General features: G+C 34.7%; 2 protein-coding genes across 12 annotated transcripts in view; both read left to right on the top strand.

The window, feature by feature from the left end:
* The window catches only part of Tpst (tyrosylprotein sulfotransferase), a 118,625-nt gene that overhangs the window by 13,213 nt on the left and 82,237 nt on the right, over window positions 1-23,175 (top strand). For 3 of the 11 annotated variants that reach the window (XM_073978361.1, XM_073978368.1, XM_073978370.1), the window contains exon 2: window positions 21,203-21,509. The exons of 3 other annotated variants lie outside the window; for them this stretch is intronic. The gene's annotated coding sequence lies outside the window, so the exon portion shown is untranslated. Of the gene's footprint in view, window positions 1-21,202; window positions 21,510-23,175 lie in introns of those variants that run through there. 5 more of the 11 variants (XM_073978366.1, XM_073978362.1, XM_073978371.1 and 2 more) reach the window with 2 other exon arrangements.
* On the top strand, window positions 21,205-21,327 carry LOC141399488 (uncharacterized). Its single transcript, XM_073978373.1, has one exon. The coding sequence runs from the start codon at window positions 21,205-21,207 to the stop codon at window positions 21,325-21,327; it is 123 nt and encodes a 40-aa protein (XP_073834474.1).

Raw genomic sequence — 23,175 nt, 5'->3', positions numbered from 1 at the left:
TTGGAATTTTACAATCTTATTTGATGATTTTCATAACAAGTAACATCTTCTGAATTTCTTTGATGTGTAAAAGCGTAATTTATTTGGGCTTAACTGGAGTTTAGCCGCTCAGCTCCGATTTTGATGAAATTTTTTTTACAAGTAGATTTCACTTCCCTGATCACGAATGTACACATAATTTTTTTGGGAAGTATATACTTCCCGAGATATGGGCATTTGAAGTTCCAAAAATTCCCTTGTAAAAAGCCACTTAATGAGAGAAAATTTTTAAAAAAAAAAATTGGGATGAGCGTCTAAACTCCAGTTGCTCCTTTATTTGATTAAATTTGTTTATTTTGTCTAAAAACACAAACACTTGACATTTTCTCTTTGTTTTCACAACAATTAGGGCACACAAGGTATGAAAACGACCCTTCAGTGCTGCCAAATTCAATGATTATTTTTCCCCAGCTATTCATGATAGGAGGAATGTTCTCTCGAGAAAAAACTATTCCGCGAGAACTGCATTCCGCAAGTATATTCAAACGTTTTTGCTTCTCCTGATTTGTGGGTTACGTCTTCGGGGATTTATGGTGACGATATGCTAAATACCACATATCCGACACGCTTCTTAAGAGAGATGAGTGAAAAAAAAACAGTTACCTATATTTTACTTATGACATATATAAATCATTATTGGAGTAAAAATGAACAATACAAGTGAAGTTATCGCACTTGGAAAATATTACCCCCATGAGTAAAATAAATTCAAACATTGTATTAGTTTTATTTTAATTCTATTTTTTAAAGGGGAGATCTACATCTGTCGAAATTGTGTAAGAGTTATGACATTTGTAAATGTGACCTACGTAGGAGTACATATAGTCGGAAAGGATTTAGGAGGAGCGCTACCTCCTGCACCATACAAAAATACGGGTAGAAAACCCCTCCATCCTATATGTATGCATTGAAATATTTAAGAAATGATAGCATTTAAAGTTAAAGCTCCTACGGCCTTTTGTTCTTAGGAAGTCAGTTTTAAAACATTGTCGCCTACATCGAACTTGGATTTTTCAATCGCAGACTATTCTTATAGAATATGTTTGGTTGATGTCCGGATGTGCTTACAAACTTCCAGTCAAAAATCCTCCTCAACAATACCTCTAATAAGTCTGCACCAAGGAAATAAAAAAATGTTAAATCACCTGTCGTATGTTAGTCCTGAATTGTTTGATCTGACAGTGCAAAACACCGTAAAGAGCCAAATGACAACAAACATTTTAACAAAGCAAGCAAAAGATGGAAATTTCTCCACAAAAATTCAACCCAACATAACAAAAAAAAAAAAAAAACAAATGCCCAAATTCCTATAAAAGGTTATACCGGGCGTTCAAGAGACATTAACTTTACAATACATTCTCGAAGTAGTCAGCTGAACCCAGATAGCTCCAAAACCACATGATGTCAGACCCTTGAATAAATTTAAATACGAACCCAGCAAAATTTGAAGGAAGGGGTTCCATGCGATGACGTGATTTCATGACATCTTTTGCATTGGTTCAAACGAAGTCGTGAAAGATCGGATCTTTTCATTAGCATTTGAACCAATGCAAAGGAAGTCGTGAAAGATCGGATATTTTCATCAGCATTTGAACCCATGCAAAGGAAGTCGTGAAAGATCCGATATTTTCATCAGCATTTGAACCCATTCCATCGATCCAATAGAGATGAATTTTGTATTTTTATTTATACACACTTTTCTAAATATATAAGATTAATTATTTACAATAGGCTTGATGTTGTCGGTGACTCGAAATCACAACCAACGTTGTTAAAACTCTCGTCGTAATGATAATGTCATTGCAAAGGGTTGGTGAAAATGACATGCCAAAGCATTGGTGGAAATGACATGCCAAAGCATTGGTGAAAATGACATGTCAAAGCATTGGTTAAAATGACATTCTTAGGATCCGAAAAAGAACGTCATCTTTTGGGGTCCACGTTCATATAAAATTCATCGATGAAGATGCTAAAAAGATGACATGCCAGATCACTTGCACCCATGATTGAATGGCATCTTTGGCATCGAACATTTTGCTGGGAATAAAATGCAAAAGACATTTGTTTTCATTCCAAAAATTGATAAAAAAAGGAAGAAAGTGGGTTTTTTTACAATATACTCCATTTTCGCCCTAAGTCGTACCTAGTCACGTTTTTCGGGACGTAGGCTTTATTATATCGAATTCGGCAATACTTACCCAGCAAAATGTTCGATGCCAAAGATGCCATTCAATCATGGGTGAAAGTGATCTGGCATGTCATCTTTTTAGCATCTTCATCGATGAATTTTATATGAGCGTGGACCCCAAAAGATGCTATTCATTTTTGGATCCAAAGCATGTCATTTACACCAATGCTTTGACATGTCATTTTCACCAATGCTTTGGCATTTCATTTCCACCAATGCTTTGGCATGTCATTTTCACCAACCCTTTGCAATGACATTATTATTACGACGAGAGTTTTAACAACGTTGGTTGTGATTTCAGTCTCCGACAACATCAAGCCTATTGTAAATAATTAATCTTATATATTTAGAAATTGTGTATAAATAAAAACACAAAATTCATCTCTATTGGATCGATGGAATGGTTTCAAATTCTGATAAAAATATCGGATCTTTCACGACTTCCTTTGCATGGGTTCAAATGCCGATGAAAAGATCGAATCTTTCACGACTTCCTTTGCATTGGTTCAAATGCTAATGAAAAGGTCGGATCTTTCACGACTTTGTTTGAGCCAATGCAAAAGATGTCATGAAATCACGTCATCGCATGGAACCCCTTCCTTCAAATTTTGCTGGGTACTTATCTTCCCAGCAAAATTTGAAAGAAGGGGTTCTTTGCGATGACGTGATTTCATGTCATCTTTTGCATTGGTTCAAAGGAAGTCGTGAAAGATCCGATCTTTTCATTAGGATTTGAACCAATGCAAAGGAAGTCGTGAAATATCCGATCTTTTCATCAGCATTTGTACCCATTCCATCGATCCAATAGAGATGCTGTTTGTGTTTTTATTTACACACCTGTTTATTTTCACTTTGGTATGTTCCAGTACTGCAAAAATCTACTAATTTTTACTATTTTTTCCGATAATATAAAGGAAAAATTGTTATCGTAGTAAAAATAAGTAGATTCTTGCAGTTTCTGGAACAGACCAAATTTGTTAGAACTGTCGTCGTGATGTTGTCTTACATTTCCTGCATATCAAACAACTAAAACTTCTAAACAATTGGTATTATATGAAGTCCCAACCATCGAGCTAAAAATAGAATCGGACTGCACACATTGCTATTTGAAAAGTTCCCTTGTCTGTTCTAAATCTGACATAGAATGAAATCAATCAAATCACGCTTCTTGGAATTTGAAAAAAAGGTCCGAAACGAAAAGGAACAAGAATCTGAAAATAAAGAAGAAACTACTTTTGGAAAGAAACAATTAAAAATAAATTATTTAGGTATAAATGGTATTTTCCATAAAAAGTCTCTCCTCCCCGTTCGTTACATTTTGTTCTTAGAGATCCCTAAAGCAAGCCGGGTTGTAGATCCCTACATATTTCCGTCACTAAACAAAAGAGTATAAATTACCAAAATGTTGTTATAAAATAACAAAATTATAAAATAAAAGCAATTTACGAAATAAAAATACTTAAAGGAGTGCATTTGGAGTCCATGTCGAAATCTGAACTGGTGATGGGAAGATAATTGAAAAAACCTTTTGTAAGATGAAAGAATATCAGTTGCGGAGAACGGAGGAAGTAATCTTTTGCGTTGCAGCGGTGGTGATTACATTGCAATTTTGGATGTAAACTTTTGAAAAACTAAACTGATAAATTAATTGTAGCTATTTCATGAATTCGTTTGAATTAATAAAGAGTTTTGTTTTTCATGAAAACCATATTTCAATACAGCATTTCCATTTTCCAAACAAGACATGAAAATTTCATGCCAAGGGGTTGGTGAAAATGACATGTAAAAGCATGGGTGAAAATGACGTGTCAAAGCATTGGTGAAAATGACATGTCAACGCATTGGTTAAAATGACATGCTTAGGATCCAGAAAAGAACGTCATCTTTTGGGGTCCACGCTCATATAAAATTCATCGATGAAGATGCTAAAAAGATGACATGCTAGATCACTTGCACCCATGATTGAATGTCATCTTTGGCATCGAACATTTTGCTGGGTTGTTCTTGAGCATAAAATTAACAGAATGACCTTTAATTTAATGCAGCTTTAACCCTTCCACAGATATGGGTATTTTATCAAATTTTATATTTTTGCATAGCTTAATAACACTGTGAACACAAATTTTGGGGCAGAGATAATTCCTTTTGGAGATGAAAGCCCTTGGTGAGTATATTAAGAACCCAGAAGGACAGATCCGCCGTGAGTCGAACTTCCGCGTCATGGCGTGATCAAGTTTTTGCTAGAGACCCTGTAAGCCATCAGCAATTAGCGTTATATCTTTGTTCTCTGTTGATTTAGCTCATTTTTGAGATGACATGCCAGTCGAATCGAATGAGGATTATTTTCGTAGAGCACGTCAACCTTTTAACTTGCTTCCTTCAATGTCCTTTTCGTCCTTTATTTTAAGGGCCGCTATAAAAGTACCACAAGATTACGTTTTTCAGCTTCGAAATGTTCTGCAAAAACGTAGCTCAGAAAATTTTAGGTGCGGCTCTCATTGACAACTAATCGATTTTTCATAGTCATTTTTGACATTTACCCCTGTTTGCTCAGAAAAAAATTGTTTTTTGGTTTTTGGATGTTCTGTAACGAATATACAAAAAACAAAATATAGTCTTTTTATACCCTCAGCCTTTAGGCTAAAGAGGGTATTTACACTTTGATACGACCAAAAATGTGCCTCATCGAAATAATGGTTTTAGACCCCAAGTATGTTTGTACGATATCCGTTTCAGACAATTTTGAGTAGATATAGCAATGTCCGTCCGTCTGTCTGTCTGTCTGGCAGGCTGTTGCGCACGATAACTCTCGAACGGATCAATCGCTTCGGTTCAAATTTTGGGTATCGAAATATTTTGTCCAGATTCGATTTAAGTTCGAAGGTGGGCCATATAGGTCCACTCCTTCAGGTACCTCCCCACAAATGTTCAAAAATTGTCGCAAAACTAGTGCGCACTATAACTCTCGAAGGGAATAACCGATTTGGTCCATACTTTGCACATCGTGTAATTTCTAATTTCTACTTAGATGAGGTTCCAATATGGACTCAATCGGTCCACTCCTTCGGGTACCTCCCACACAAAATTTCGGAAAAGTGCAGTTTAGGACCTGGTCTCGAATCGCTTTGATTTTTGTTAACGCAAGTTGTATTCACTGTCCTCTATACGACGCTGTAAGTTTCATTAGGGGCAAGTCCATACTTCCTGAGAAAATAGCCTGGAAGTTACAAAAAAACCCTATGACGCCGTGTGTAATGGTTAGAGCGCAAGATAACTCTCGAACGGATCTGCCGATTCGTTCCAAAATTTGGCTTTCGTAATATTTTGTCCAAACATAGTTCAAGTTCATAGATGGATTATATCGGTCCACTCCTTCCTGTACCCCCCCCCACAAAAGTTCGAAAATGTTCGGAAAATTTGAGCGTACGATAACCCTTGAAGGGAGTAACCGATTTGGTCCATACTTAGCACATTATGAAATTTCTACCACACTTAGATGAGGTTCCAATATGGACTCAATCGGTAAACTCCTTCGAGTACCTCCCACACAAAATTTCGGAAAAGTTCAGTTTAGGACCTGCTCTCGAATCGCCTTGATTTTTGTTGTAACATCTTGTATTCACTGTCCCCTATACGAAGGTACAAGTTTCCTCAGGGGCAAGTCCATACTTCCTGAAAAAATAGCCTGAAAATTGAAAAACAAGCCCTATGACACCATGTTTATGGGTGGAAGCGCAAGATAATTCTCGAACGGAAATACCGATTCGTGCCAAAATTTGGCCTTCGTAATATTGTTTCCAAACTTACTTTAAGTTCGTAAATAAGCCATATCGGTCCTATCCTTCAGGTACCTACCCCACAAAAGTTCAAAAATATTCGGAAAAATTGTGCGCACGATAACTCTTGGTGGGATTGACCGATTTGGTCCATACTTTACACATTCTGATAATATCTACCAGATATAGATCAGGTTCGAATATGGACTATATTTGTCCACTCCATCCTGTACCTCCCACACAAATTTTTGGGTAAGTTCACTTTAAGACCTGCTATTGAATCACTTTGATTTTTGTTGAAGCAACTTACATTCGCTGCCTCGATTACGATGGTAAAAGTTGTTTCAAGGGCAAGTCCATACTTCTTGAAGGGTGTAAAACCCCCTATGGCACCCCCATGGTCTATGTCGGCCCATTCCTTTAAGTACCTTTTCCGCAAAATGTTTGAACTTTAATCCTAATCAACATTTTTGTCGGTTCATACGACTAAAATTTTGAAAACCCCTAAATACATAAGTTTTTTGTGAAAAAAGTGTTTCAATTTGCAGAGGCTGAGGGTATATCTCTGTCGGCAAAGCCGACTGATACTTTTTTACTTGTTCTAAACAAAAACAGGGTAAATGCACAAAACGACCACGAAAACGCGATAAAATCGATTAGTTGTCAAAGAGAGCCGTTTGGCTTACAGGGTCTCTAGCAAAAACTTCATTACGCCATAACGCGAAAGTTCGACTCAAGGCGGTTCTGTCCTTCGGGGTTCTTAATATACTCACTAAGGCCTTTCTTCCCCAAGAGGAATTTTCCGTGCCCAGACTTCAACCTCCATTTTGTTGCGCAGTGTAATAAGAAAATGGTTACAATATAATATTTTTATACCCTACACCACACTGTCGTAAGAGTTCCCAATTAAATAGTAATCTGCTAAAAAATAAAACAACAATCTTAATTTAAAACACTTTGAAGATTGTTCTAACTTTAATTGACAATTTTACGATTTTTAAGACGGTTTTCGGCCAAAAACTGTTTGCATATTTTTTGCATATTCTGCATATTTTTTTAATATTTTGCAAATTTTTTGGCATTTTTTTTTTGCTTATTATTTGCATATATTTTGCATGTTTTTGATATGGCCCCAAATATCGAAAAAATTACCCTTAAAACGCCTAGATCCAAAATTTGAGTCCAATCGGATAAGAAATAAAAAAAACGTGAAAAAATCCGATGTCTAGTAATTGCTTAACTGACTCTCTCTTAATTTTATATATTAAACGAAGCCTCACTTTCACCATGTAATGTCGATTGTCCAACATGCCAAAGACAAATCCAAAGGAGTAAATTGTCCTAAATTTATGAATGATATAATAGCATATTTACCGACAACTGCGACCACCTCCACCCACTTACCTTTTGCACAAATTAAAATTGTTTGTACTTTCGTTAATCGGTGCTTTGTTGTGGTTAGCGTGCGGTACTCGTATTAATAACACTTGCTGTGTAATTTTGTAGTAATAAAACTGCTGAGCATATTGCTGCTTCAATTAAAAACGACGCTTCGTAAACGATTTGGGCCATATTTAAAAAGTCCAGTAATGAAGATGTAAATGAAAGCGTCGTCTAATGTTCAACGATAAAAATTCATTTAAATAAAATTTCTAAAACGTTGAATTTTATTGTTCCATTCATTCATTGTTCATGATTATGCATAAAATGTTTTTTTTTTTTTTCGTGTTATGAGGAAAATTCCATGGAAAAGTCGAAGAAAAAATTTCATATATTTACTCGTACATAGACGTTTTTCCTCTTCCTAGACGCTATTCGAGTGTGTCATGATTAATGAACGTAAACAATTTGGCTTTACCGCTACTGATTATTATTCGTTTTAGATGCAAATTTGAAGAGCGAGAAACATATTCTTTTGCTACGAACTTCTTTCCTTTTTAGTAGTCCACCTTATCCAAAGCTGGCGTTCTTCCCCATCATGTGCTGTTCAAGTGTGTCATCACATTTTGTTGGCCATGCTACGCCAGAAGATAGGAACAATGGATGGGTGGGATCTGTTATGATGCTTTCAACGGAGTTCATTGACTGCGCATAAACAACCAGAATAAGAGCATGGCAGCAGCTACACATTAGCTTCGATGGTAGCACAACGCTAATAGAAAATAAACATTTGAAGACGAGATGCATTGTTGTTGGATTTTAGCAACAAATGTCATGTCAATGGCCGAGAAAAAAAAAACCGTTGAATAATTTGATAAATCTAGACCTAATTCGGTTAAGTGTGTTAATTAATGCATGAATGGTATATATATAGTGGGTTTTGGATCAATGCCGAACAGCATGATGTTGATGATTTAGTCCATTGTTTACATTCAAAGTTTGTGTGTTTTGCCTAAATAGCTGCCGGCAATGCTGTGAGCCACTCATTATGTTGCACATGTTAATTTCTTGAAATAGAAACAAAAAAAATTATTTCGTGGTCTATTTTACTTACATATGTACGTACATATGTTAGGTATTGTTTTACACATGCTCTTCTTGCACGCTCTTTTTGTTTACATTAATGTGGTGTCAGAAGTTCAAATAACATTACAAAGTTTTTAGGTGTGATTTTTGGGCGTGTTCTGTCATTCAGTATCAAAACAGAGTCCAAATCGGAGTAAACAATAACAAGTTCATAAAGTGAACCTTTTCCAACAAAACCGAATTTTTTTTTTAAGAAATTCGAATTTTTTTTAGAAAGTATTAGCTTTATTATTGTATTTGGATCCGTTGTGGCCCTGGGGGCTAGGTAAAAAATGTTCTTAATAAAATAAAAATAATAATAAAAAATAAATATCCCAAGGAAAATAAATAAATATTCATGGAAAAAATCATGTTTTTTACACCGTGGTTTTTTATATAGTGCTTCTACATTAATTAATTTGCTATAGAATTTCTTAAATAAATTAGAGACTTTTTTAAATTGCACGTATAGAATCTAAATATAGAATTACACTGTGTGTAATTTTTGTGTCATGGAAAATTAACAATATTCTGACACCGCAGCGTAATGGAAGATGGAAAATAAGAAGACACGTGTCTCGGCGTTTTTCCCTGTTACTTCGAATTTCGCGGTTATGGACCCCCAAAAACCTGAGGCCTTGATGTCAAAAAGGACCATTTTGCCAGGCTCATATCTTCTAAACCGCAAAGAATTTTGGTTTACTCGTGGATGCAAAGTTGTAGCTCTCATCTTAAACAATAATAATTGTGAAGACATAAAATCCATTCAACCTTATCTTCAAGGTCAAAATCGTTAAGGTCAAGTTTCCGTTATAATTTTTTCTCAGATATCAAACCGATCAAAATTGAATCAAACAACTACAAAATGTACCTTAGATCTCAATTAACAACTTTCTAGAACATACGAACCCTGTAGAAATGGTTCTTAAAGGTCAAAATAGCAAAACAAATGCAATTTTTATTTTCTTTTTTCGGTTTCTGCTCCATAGAAATTAAAGCATTCAAAATTCAAGAAAACATTCTACCACAATAATGTAGCGAATATATCAGTATACAACTTTGTGGAACATCAGAGCCCACTACGAACTGTTCTTTAAGGTCAAAATAGCAAAAAACTTTAGAAAATATTCGATTTTTATACTTTTTTTCTCCGATTCTGGTCCATAGATACCGAACCGTTATTATTCTTTAAGATGAGAGCTACAACTTTGCCTCCACGAGTAAACCAAAATTCTTAGCGGTTTAGAAGATATGAGGCTGACAAAATGGTCCTTTTTGACATCAAGGCCTCAGGTCTTTGGGTGCCCGTAACCGCGAAATTCGAAGTAACAGGGAAAAACGCCGAGACACGTGTCTTCTTATTTTTCGTCTTCTGTTACGCTGAGGTGTCAGAATGTGGTTAATTTTTTGTCGTGTCGCACAGTGTTAGTGGCATTATGTTGAAAACTAAGTGTGATCTATTCGAAATTTAGACTAAATTCAACTCAAATATTTCTATTTTCATACATATTTTATTCTTTATCCACTCTAATATGCATTGTATCAAAGTACATTAATCTGTAATGTAATATATTGAAAAATGTATCGATTGACTTAACAGGAATTCTACTTTCGAAACGCTAAGGGAAATAAATAAGAAATGTCAAATAAAATATAAAAATGCTAATGACTTACATCTCGATTTAATCCATTATATTCTTTTTTTTCCAATATTTGCCGAAGTCCTAATGCAAATCATGAATTATATATTAATGGTTAGATACAATATTGTTATCTCATATAATGTGAATTATTGACTGACAACTTTTAATGTAATAAATATGGAATGATAAAATGTATTGAATAAATCATAAGAAACATTTATAAAATAAATATTTATGCCACTTTTATTACTTACAAAGAATTTGAGATCAAAGTGACATTTGCCAAAAAATTAAGGAATAGTAGACAAGGAATTGTCAATATTATAGGAATTTTTGTGATTCAGGCAGTTGTCCATTTTCATATTAAATATTGTAAACGAAATCATTGTAAATATACAAGCATACTCTTTCGAAATGCAAAAACGACATAACTTTGGTTTTTTTATTTCTATGTTTTTCATACATATCGACCAAACAAATGTATACAATAAAACTATAGATATGATATTTTTACTTAGAATACGTGTTTATGAATATAAAAATTTCCATATTTCCCGAAATATTTTTAGAGCATTAATTTTTTCAGTTAATGACGTTCTCTGTTATGTTTATAACCTTTGCCCATTATGTGAATTTGAGATATAATATCATTATTGTTATATTGAAACTCTGTGTTTAATAATATTCCAATAGAAATTCTATTTAACCTTTTTTAGCATTAAAATATATTGGACGGAATGTAGAGTACCACAAATTGAATGCCACCAAATTGTTACCACCGGTTGCTAAAACGCCAAATTTTTGTGACGTTTTGGATTTTCTTATAGTAATATTTTTTAGATGTGCATTAGGGATATAACTTTTTGCATTTTTTTGCAAATATCAAAAATACCACCACATAGCCGTGTAGAGCATGAAAAAATATTACGAAATAAGGTGTAATTTTTTCTCTTGTGGCTCGACGTTGTCTGTTAGCAATTTTGCATGTTTATGGATGTATATTTCCCACCCCGTTTTCGATATTTCTATATATTAATTATTATACTATATAATTTGATCGATGCGTTCTTGCCGTGATAATCCACGTCGAAAGTTGTGATAATTGGGAAATTGATTTTTTCATGTCACTAAAAAGATCTCAATACGTGGTCGTCCGTAAACAGTTTTGATTTATGTGGTCACATAACTTAGCTATAGCCTAAATTTACAAGACTAACCAAGGCCTACAGAAGGTCGGTCATTCAGAGTACTGTTAACAGCATTTGACAACAAACATAATAGATTGTTCATTATTGTGAGTTGATTTCCTTTGTATTTTATGTCACAATAATGTATTTCACAGCAAACTAAATAGTCAGGGCTAACTAGTTTGGGGTGAGTGTCCGACTTTATAGACTGTGAGACTAGCACTATTGTAAATCTTTATATTACACTGGAAAAATAATCATATTCTGACACCGCAGCGTGATAGAAGACGAAAAACAAGTAAAAAAGTATCAGTGGGCTTTGCCAACAGAGATATACCCTCAGCCTGTGTGGATTGAAACACTTTTTTTCCCAAAAAACGTATGTATTTAGGGTGGGATTTTCAAAATTTTGGTCCTATGAACTCCCAAAGAATCCTCGAACAGACCTTAACCACACACAAATGTTGAACATTTGAACATAAATCAAGTTTGGACCAAATCGATTGCTACGTTTATGAGATATCACACAGTTTTAGCGAATATTCGAACTATTGTGGGGGAGGTACCAGAAGAAGTGGATCTATAAGCACCACCTTCGAATTTCCTTTAATATTTGAAGAAATATGACAATATCCAAAGTGTGGGCGAACCCAGTATTCGGTTCGAGCTCTCCAGCCACTACAATTGGTGCCATAAGGGTTTTTACAACTTTCGGTCTGTTTTCTCAAGAAGTATGGACTTGCCCCTGAAAAAAAAACATTTACCGTCGTCCTTGAGGCTGCGAATGCAAGTTGTTTCAACAAAAACCAAAGTAATTTGAGAGCAGGTATTAAAGTGAACTTTTTCGAAATTTTGTGTGGGAGGTACCCGAAGAAGTGGACAAATATAGTCCATATTCGAACCTGATCTATATCTGGTAGATACATTTGGATGTGTAAAGTATGTACCAAATCGGTCACACCCTTCCAGAGTTTTCGTGCGCAAAATTTTTCCCAACATTTCTTAACTTTTGTGGTGTAGGTACCTGAAGGAGTGGACCGATATGCCTTATCTTCGAACTTTAACTAAGTTTGGACAAAATATTACAAAGGCCATATTTTGGACCTAATCGACAGATTCGTTCGAGAGTTATCTTGCGCTCCAAACACTACACACGGTGTCAAAGGGGGTTTTTGCACCTTTCAGGCTATTTTCTCAGGAAGTATGAACTTGCCCCTGATGAAACTTGTAACGTCGTACGGGGGCAGTGAATACATGTTGTTACAATAAAAATCAAAGCGATTCGAAAGCCCGTTGCGGAACCTCATCTAAGTCGGGTAGAAATTTCACGATGTGCAAAGTATGGACCAAATCGGTTACTCCCTTCAAGAGTTATAGTGTGCATAAATTTTCCGAACATTTTCGAACTTTTGTGGGGGAGGTACCGGATGGAGTGGACCGATATAACCCATCTTCGAACTTAAACTAAGTTTGGACAAAATATTAGAAAAGCCAAATTTGGACCAAATCGGTTAATCCGTTCGAGAGTTATCGTGCGTTCCAGCCAGCCAGACAGACGGACTGACATGGCTAAATCAACTCAAAATTGTCTGAAACACATTTCGTCCAAACATACTTGGGGTCTAAAACCATTATTTCTATGAGGCACATTTAGCCCGTATGAAAGTGTATATACCCTCGTTAGCATAAATGCTGGGGGTATAATAAGAAGACACGAGTCCCGGCGTTTTGTCCTGTTACTTCGAAATTCGCGGTTATGGGTCCCCAAATTCCTGAGGCTTTGATGTCAAAAGGGATCATTTTGTCGTGGATGCAAAGTTGTAGCTCCCGGCTTAAAAAATAATAATTGTGAACACATAAACTCCATTCAAACTCATCTTCAAGGTCAAAATCGTTCAGGTCAAATTTCCTTTATAATTTCTTCTCGGATTTTGGTCTACAAAAATGTAACTTCGATCTGAATGAACAACTTTCTAGAACATACGAACTCTGTAAACAGGGTTCTTTAAGGTCAAAACAGCAAAACAAATGAGATGTTTATCATTTTTTTTCGGTTTCAGCTCCATAAAAACTAAACCGTTCAAAATTCAAGAAAACAATTAACCACTATAATGTAGCGAATATTTCAGTAAACTACTTTCTGGAACAAAATAGCAAAAAACTTTAGAAAATTTTAGATTTTTATACTTTTTTCTCCGAGTATGGTCAATAGATACCGAACCGTTCAAAATTCCAGAACACAAACAACTACAAAAATGTACCTATGATCTCAGTAAACAACTTTCTAGAGCATATGAACCCTCTAGGTTCCGTCCTTTTCAGGTCAAATTTCCTTGAATTTTGACAGTTTGTTATTTCCAGACATGAACAGGAGTAAACGTAAACCATAATATGAATAGTGAATTTTGAACTTGAAGGACGGTTCCTAGAAGGTTCACGTGTTATTACTTACTTACTTAGCTGGCCTTTTACAGAACATTTGTTCCATAAGCCGAACTAAGAAAAAATCTCCAATCCTCTCTGTTTGCTGCTGTATTTTCCCAATCTGGGATATGTAGCTTTGTGATATCTCGTTTCACTTGTTCGCTCCAACGAAGCTTTGGCCTTCCAGATCTGCGAGAACCTCCATGCGGCCCGTATTTATACGCCTTTTTAGCGGGTTCATCATCACTCATTCTTATAACATGGCCTAGCCATCGCAATCGTTGTATCTCGATTCGTTCAACTATATTGATGTCATTGTATAGTTGTATAGTTCACGTGTTATAGAAAGTGATTTACTGAGATCTTAGGTAAATTTAGTTTGCTTTAGTTTTTATCGAGCAGAAACCGAAAAAGATGACAAAAATCGCATTTGTTTTGCTGTTGACCTTATAGAACCATGTCTACAGAGTTCGTATGTTCTAGAAAGTTATTTATTCAGATTTAAGGTACATTTTTTGTCGTTGATTGTTTGATTCAATTTGTTATCGGTTTGATATCTGTAGACCAAAATCCGAGAAGAAATTATAACGAAAATTTGGCCTGGACGATCTTGACCTTGAAGATGAAACGCCGTTAGTCTTTAACTACTGCAAAGCTATATATTTCAAAAAGTCACAGTTGCGCATTTTTGACACAATTAAAAAGCAAACACGTATAATTTTTATTTATGATGCATTCAGTTACATTTTCAAGGAACAATGTATAAGTGAGCAGCTGCAATATTTTGACACATTTATCAAGTTGCAACGTGTTAATACGTTTCGGAAGTACATATCTTCATATCACACACAGTTCTACTTTATTAGGTATATCACCTGCAATTTTTATTTTTTTGTGTCCTAGTTATCAAAATAAGACTTCAAATCCTCATTGCTCTTCCCATCCAATCTTTAATTATTATATTTTCTAGTCGCTTAAACGATATTTGTTTAACAAATATTTATATTATTCATTCTTGCTTTCAATTTATTCCACAAATATAACATTTGTCATTAATTATCATAAATTTGAACTGCCGTCAATTCGAATAAATAGAAATTGAGAAAATGTCTGTTAAATATACCACTGCCAATGTTTAACAATTTTGTATTGTTTTGTGTCAGAATATCTTTCGTTGTCATTAATTGTGTTTAGCATTTTTTAATACAAATGTTAATTTTAGCTTTGTTTTTTGTGTTATTGTTATTTTATGTTTATTTCATTTGTTCGTTCTATGCAAATGTTGGATGTTTTTCCCACAGCTATTATGAAATGATGTGTCAGGTGTGACATAACCGAGTAGGTGGAATACAGATAGGTGGTTTCCTTAATTACAGAATTTGTTATTATTTATTTATTACGAATGACTGTGAAAATTCGTTTGAATTAAATTCGTCTCCATCGGTTTACATTCTAAGAATTTTCATTTCATGAACAATTTGAAAATACAGTTTAATGTTTGTCTTTTACAATGTATTTATTTACAAAAAAGAATATAAATACATACCATGAAGTGGGAAAATGTGTTTTCATCCGTTTTAAGTTTACTTGTATTCCCTCCATTGTAATGATTTTGAATGAGTGATACCACCTTACGTATCTGTTTACGTAGTGGGTGTTAGAAAACAACACTTGTTTTAACAAATTACATAAATGTGTTAATTCGAAACATTGCGGCATGGTTAATTTTCCACAATTTTTTATTGTATGAAAACTTGTTTCAGTGGTTTTAAAAAGCGACATCAGCTATACATACATCACTATCAAGGTAAAGTTTAAGTATGTTGCTGGGTTCTTGACTTGAATGAGACACTTGCCATATATAAATTTTTTCTAAGAGATAAATTTGAATTTTTTTAATGGAATAATTCTCTACTTGAATGAATAATTCTCTACATTGAGTCGTTTTAAAAACCATAAATATTTATTCAAACCATAAATAGTAATTCTACGTCCCAAGCAGCTACTTTATAGAGAATGTACTTTTATTTGTTATTATTGGTACCATGGATTTTTTCGTAAATGAATAAACTTGTTGTTGCGTCTCTGGTGTGATAATTCATTATCATATTGAACCTTTCTTTAATGCATTAAAACATAACATTAGCTACCGTTTTGCGCAAAGCATAACAACAAACTTTTAAATTGCTTTTGCATGAATCGATGAAGCCCTTTTGCCTGTTAGATTCACATCCAAGCCCAAATGAGCATCTGCTTTATAGCTTACAGTTAGTTACCCAATGCAGCAGCAGGTTTTATTAAAACGATGGTTGGTCGAAACAACTAAAATCAACCTCAGAGGCCACTGATGCGGTTATCACTGCAATTACTTGTGAGCTCTCTAATTAAACATTTCTTCCGTAAGACAAAGTGGAAAATAGTTTTTTTTGTCTTGCTTTTGGCCAAACTCTGGTGATGCCCCGGTACTGTTGATAGCACAAAGACAATTGCTATTACTCCTAACAAAAGGTATGCGGACTGCACTCTGGCAAAAGGCACTGATTACATACAGCCAGCACAGTTCAAAGTCGTTTAAAAAACAAACATACTTACCCACACTTTTACTCTGCAGCAACTCACAGAGACGAGCCGACAAATTGTGTTAAATTACAAGTGTTGCTGTTGCTGCAATACAAACCCATATATTCTTGCACTGACAAAGTTGCCACCGTGCTGGAACAGCTCTATATATGGGTTCATTCTGCGACTGTGTTTTTCAAGTATGAATTGTGTCAATATTCGGACGGCATATTTGAAGAGCCTCAACAAGAGGCCTTCAATAAATCTTTGTCAAAGTCAGTAATCGCTGCTTTAGGCAAAACACATTTATTCAGTTTACATTGTGCGGTAGTCCGATTCTGGAGCATGCTAAAGCATGCTCTGTGAATTCTAAAGAACTTATATGTATAATTAGGACATTCAACTTGTGCAAAATTACAGCCAATTTAATTCGAACGTGACTTAAAATTCACGAAATACATACTTGAAACCGGGAGGTGCAGTTGAATGGGGGGCGTCACCGAAAATTGGACCTACTTTTGACGAGGTGGGCAAATATATCCCAAAAGCCCTATATATCCACACTACAATTAGTTTGGTTGAAACGTAAAACGTCTTAAAAATATGCAACATACCTACGGTGACCAATAGTTGATGAAAAGTTGCAGACCAAAAAAGAAAACGGGCTTTTTGTAACACTTTAACAAAAAATTCAACTAATTTTAATTCTTCTTTTACTAAAAACTTACCTTCTAAAGTTTCAGTTGCGCAGTGTGTTAAGGGTTTCATCCCGAAATCTAACTGATCTTTACTCCATAAATTAGAGTGCAAGCCTATTGATATACACATTACACTGTGCAACATTTTGGAGCCAATCGCGTGCAAACAACTTCTGTCCAGAATTTTATGAAAGTAGAGGACCAATAGGCAAATACCATATTTGGGTTTTGTTTTCTTAGATCGGGTTCGGTTTTTATGGCCTCATATAAACATGGTTAAAGATCGAATGTTTAAAACAAATCGGGGCTGTATCTCTGAAACCAATACGAATCTTGTCTTGACATCTGCAGCAAACTTGTAGATAAGAGCAAGAAGAAAATATTTGGAGGAATAGTGAATTCGAAAAACTGCATTTATTGCCTAAAATTTTATAATATATCTAAAAATGCTATAATTTGTGTATATTTCGCAGCGTATCTCCCAAAATGTTAAATTCTTCTTAATGTAACCTTTTGGGAAAATATTCTCTGGAATGTAATACACAACTCTTCAGAACATTATGTTGTTGTAAAATGCCTCTATCGCCTTGTTCATAGCAAATTTTTCAACAACAATTTGGTAAATATTTCTATAATTCATTGGAATCCCCAACATGAGAATAAACAGCCTGTGTGAACATTGTTTGAAATAAGTTTTATAAAATGTATGTTATGAAATACCCCTTAAACAAGGTGAAATAACCATTTTAGAGTTTCAGAATGTTCTGAAGAATAGATGGTCACATTATTTGGAAAATTTTTAGAATGGTTACTTGTTTCTACTCCCAACAGTTTAGTTGTTACTGACCAGAATTTCAGAAATTATGTACACTTTTCTATATTTTAACGAGTTTCATGCGCTAGATGCAGCTTTTCCTAGTTCATCTGTTTGACACATAATTTCTACTACTTTAGGGCTCAATATTTCTGAAGACTGCAAAGCAAAATTCTTATTAGTTTCGGAGATAAAGGTCCGATCACTGGAAAAAAGGCTCATTTTAGGTCGGTTTAGATGAGGCCGTAAAATCTAAACCCGATCTAAGAACACAAAACCCAATTATGGTTTTTGTAGTCTCAATATGTACTTTCAGAAAATGCCCATAAGAAGTTGTTTGCATTTCCAGTGTTGCACAGTGTTATTCAACTGCTGATAAAAGTAATAACAAAATTGAATTATTCTACGACGAAGTGGGGAAGGAACAAGTTCCTGTTATAACAGGTATAGGTGAAAGGAACGAAAGATGCGACAGACTGGTTCAGCTCAGTCAAGAACATAAAATGAGCATAACTAATACAATGTTCTGTCTCCCCCCAAGAAGGCTGTACATTTGCAAATAGTCCCAAAATCGAAGAGGACACATTGTACGCCATTTATTTTAATTAACTCGAGGTATAGGTCGTCGGTTTAAAAACCTTAACCTATCCAGGAGCTGACGTTTCATCAGACCACAATCTCCTGATGATAAAGTTGCGAACAAAGATTGCTGTAATGAAGAAAATAACATTTCGATGAAAATTCGACGTAGCAAAACTCAACGATGCAGCTTTCAAAACAAGCATACAAAACCGGATAAATCAAGAACTGAACGTATTCAATAGAGAAAATATTGAAAGCATATGGTACGATGGTTAGGATCAAACTCAAACCCATAGCAGAAAATACTCTCGGATATTTTAAACGATCTAAAGAACAAGGTATGGATAAAACAAGATATATTAAATTTAATGGACCAAAGAAGAAGATGGGAGCTCAATGGGGAAATTCAAGCATCCATACTCATTGCAAACACTGAATATTTAAAACACCGATGTCTGGAGATTGAAAGATTATAAAAACTACAGGACGATTTCAACCTCCATCGAAAACTAAATAAAATTGCCGGTGCATACCGAAAGACGTCATCAAATGCATTGTATAATAAAAGCAATAAACCCGTATTTGATATTGATGGAAAGAAAATTTTATGGAGAGATAATGTAAAATATGTTTTTACGGGCGACAACAGGTCAATCTTTGAGCATGATAACCTGATAGAAATTCTTAACCCAACACTAAAAAATCGTAGCGTACCGCAGTCGGTACAATAAAATATCGTAGAGTACCACTGGTCGGTTCACTAAAAAAATAACGTACCTGTAATGTACCACACAAGTGTTTTATTTATGAGGAAATATGAATTGTTATATGCTTTGTTGGCAAAGAAGGCAAGTATAATAAATAAAATTCAATATTATATAAATTACTTCATGGCTGAAAACAACCTTTCCACGCTTACTTGGGTTGATGGAATTGCCAGCACAATATTAGCAATACCACTACTAATGTTTTTTTGAAAATCCCAATACTCCATAACATTTCCATTTAGAGATAACCAAGGTTGTCGCTCATAAATAGAGAATTCGGATTCTAAATTTGTAAGATTTGATATTTTTGATATTAAAAAAAAACAATGTTGTGCATTGACTACAAGGACTCTAATGAGCCCATAATAAAAAATTTCTCAAAGCGAGTAAATACGTACCATAATAATATGGGTTTTAAACCGAATGCTATAATATTGGTGGTTCACTTAAATCTTCTTATAGAATTAATTACAAATATTTATTGATTGGAAATTTTATTCTCAAAAACATCAAACATATAATTTTTCCTCACAATGCACACAACACACATGTACGGTACATTACTGGTACGTTATGTTTTAGTGAACTGACCAGTTGTACACTACGATAACTCTACTGTACCGCAGTCGGTTCACTAAAATATCGTAGCATACCGCAGTCGGTACACTAAAAATCGTAGTGTACCGCAGTCGGTACAGTAAGATTTTCGTTGCGCCCCGGTACAGTATCACTAAAATATTTTTTAGTGTTTGTGTACGGGTACGGTACATTTTCGTAGTGTACCTATCCACCTTGGTACGGTACAGAACGGTACGCTACGATACCATAGTGTTTATTTTCGAACACTGAAAAATAATGACTTTTACCGTCTATTTATAAGTAGTTACTGCATAACTGAATAAAGACATTAATTCAGTATTAGGTTTTTCCTGGGTAAATGCATTTCCCATGTATTCCCATGTATCATATTCAGAAATTTGATAAAAAACTGTTCCTAACTATTCCATGACAGATTATATTGATTTTGTCTGCATGACTGTTTCATTTAATCTTCATATCCTTTTTGCCATTCTTTAGGTAACGAAAGCAGATAAACTGTGATTGACCATTATTGTAATGATGCCGTAAGCCTTAGGACATAAACATCAATATTTTACATAGTTTATTCTTAAATAGTCACATTTATGTTAATACGTTATTAAATATATTTATCCTTTGGTCAACACTGAAAGTCTAATAATCACTAATTAGTTGCTCTGACTTAAGGGCCTCATAGCGCCCATATACGTAATTACAACCGTTAATGTGGGGGACAGAAAGTAAAACACCATTTACACACACTCCCCCTTCTGCCTATGATGTGCCTCCGCAAGTCCTAGGACATATACATACATATGTTCCTCGAAGTGGATATAACCACATAAGTGTATACTGATGGGGACCCCTCTTGAGAAGGATGAATTTGTACGAAAAAATGTTCTCACTAATTGCTTTTACATTTTGGCAATTTAGCAGGAGAGCAAGTTGTGTGCTTTTTCTTCGTTCCTTCTCAATTAAAATCAGGGTTTGTGCACTCATAGAAGTTTTGATTCTGATTCAGTATGAATATTGTTATTATGAATATGCTGGTTGGCATTTCAGCTACATGGTAGTAGCAGTGCTCCCTTCCTCCCGCTCTCACATCGTTTTACACACCTTTATTTGCTTATGTTTAATTCTGTTCATTGTATGTGTGTGTGTGTTTGTATGTATTCCTCTTTGTGTCTAGCCATGCATGGCTGCTGGATAGTTGGCTGCTTGGCTCAGCTGCTATCCTACTAGCGTGCCGACAAGCAACAAGAAAAAAGGTATTAGAAGTTTTAATCCTAATCTGAAAATTTGTATAAAACACTCATCTTCCGCATTTCAAGTTTCAAAGTTGCAGATCCGAAAATCTCTTTACAATGAGTTGCTCACCTGTAATTTCCGTTTCCGTTAATGTTTTGTTTTCTCCTTTTTCTTCTTTTTGCTCTCGTTACAGTTATGACGGACGTTATAACCGAAAGTTGGTTGTATTACGTGTTAGTGGTCCTGATGTTGATACCGGTTTATATGTTGTTTACTCTCTTGAAGTTTTTCGGTTGGAAATTGTTTGTTAACAATTAATCTCTATCAGAGGCATCGCCGCACATACACCCACCTACCCACTCACACACAAAGCCAGACCTATTGATTTCCAACGACCCAGATCCGTAAGTGGTGCGTTGTATATATGCATGTATTTGTGTGCGTGTATTTCGTTAGTTTGTTCTGTGCCATTGGAGAAAGGACATTAATCCGGATACAAAGTAAGTCTAATTAATTTTCTCTTTTATTTAATACTCCGCAGTAGCAAAAACATAAAAAAAACAAACAAACAAAAACAAAGCAATGACAAGCAATACTCCCACCCATGTTAACACCTATTGTGACTGACAGTGTCGATTCATGGCCTTGTAGCGGGATAATGTGTATGAAATAATTAAAACAGAATGATAGCATGGATTATTTGTTTGAAAAAGTGAGTTTCATAACATTCTGTTGCTTACAACTTTTAACGATAGCAATTCCTCAGGCACTTACGAAGTATTAGTTAGAGATGATTAGAAGATTGCAAATGTGTTTATAGAAAATGTAGTAAAAACTAAAACAAAAAATCGAAAATCTGCGTCTCATAAACATCCCCGAGCTAACACTTTGCACCTATTGATGCAACCTGAATATTTGTATCTCATGATATGGGGCTCCTTCCACATATCATTTACATACAGTTAGAGACAAAAGTTTACATACACCCCATAAATCTCGGGTTTTGGGGTAAGTAATGATTTTTATGAAATTCCAAGTATACAGTTTTATTTCTTCTCACTAATAAACAATATTTAAAACAGGCAAAGTATATCCCATAATACAAATAACGGTAAATTTTACAAAAATCAAAAAAAATTATAGGGACAAAACTTTACATACACCCCAAGGAAATATGTGTATTATCGTACAATTTATGGAATAAGTAGCAAAATTGGGTGTCTGAGATATATTTTTTGAAAAAAAAAAAAATATTAGGAGGCGTTTTTTATTTGGGATGGCTACTTCTATTTTCCTTTTCAAAATAGTCATGCTTAATCCCATAGTCGTTGTTTTAATATTTCATTAAAACAACTTTAATTTATTAGTGGGAAAAATTGGCGGTCTCACAATTAGGAGGGTTGGCGTTTTTTATTTGGGATGGCGGCTTCTATTTTGCTTTTCAAAATAGTCAGGCTTAATCCCATAGTCGTTGTTTTAATATTTCATTAAAACAAACTTTAATTTATTAGTGGGAAAAGCAAAATAGGAGTTGTCATCCCAAATAAAAAACGCTAAACCTCCTAATTGTGAGACCGGGCACCGTCGAGAAAGTGTTGGTTTATTTGCTGTATTAGGCAAATACCAACAAATTAGTTATGTGATGATTAGTTTTAGAATCAACGAACGCATAGCAGTGGGAAAGATTTGGTTTTCTGTATGCCAGAAATGTATACTGTGAACAACGTCGTTTTCGTATTATGATCATTACCGTCACTATAGGGGCGAAAAGTTTCGGATAATTGTACGTTTCTGATTCAATTGATGTCCAAGGATTGTATCAGACCATATGTAATTTGCACCAAGAATTCCGCGGAATCTATTAACTTCCTGAGAAATCTGAGAAAAAAACCCTGCATTAATCCACGTCCAGGAAAGTATATTATGCACAAGAACAAAATCAAAGCTTTCTAGCGTCTCAAGATTTACAATTTGACACTAATTTTGTGCTTTTTATAAAGTAAAATACCGAAAAACGCAAAGAATAAGCCAAGGGTCAGTTTTAACCATATATACAAGAAGTCTGACCTGAAATAACGGCATTTCACTCCCAAAAATTAATTCTTTTTCTCTTAAATATATCTCAGACACCCAGAGACATTCGCCAAATAATAAAATGTATTAATT

Source organism: Musca autumnalis, unplaced genomic scaffold (genome assembly GCF_047663935.1).
Source record: "Musca autumnalis isolate F117 unplaced genomic scaffold, ASM4766393v1 scaffold_3, whole genome shotgun sequence".
Classification (NCBI taxonomy): Eukaryota; Metazoa; Arthropoda; class Insecta; order Diptera; family Muscidae; genus Musca; species Musca autumnalis.
Note: the sequence above shows the minus strand (reverse complement) of the source record. Positions and strands in the feature narration are given on the sequence as shown.

What these genes read in the sequence shown, in the direction of transcription:
- LOC141399488 (XM_073978373.1), top strand. Translation starts at nt 21,205, where the DNA reads ATGACGGACGTTATAACCGAAAGTTGGTTGTATTACGTGTTAGTGGTC.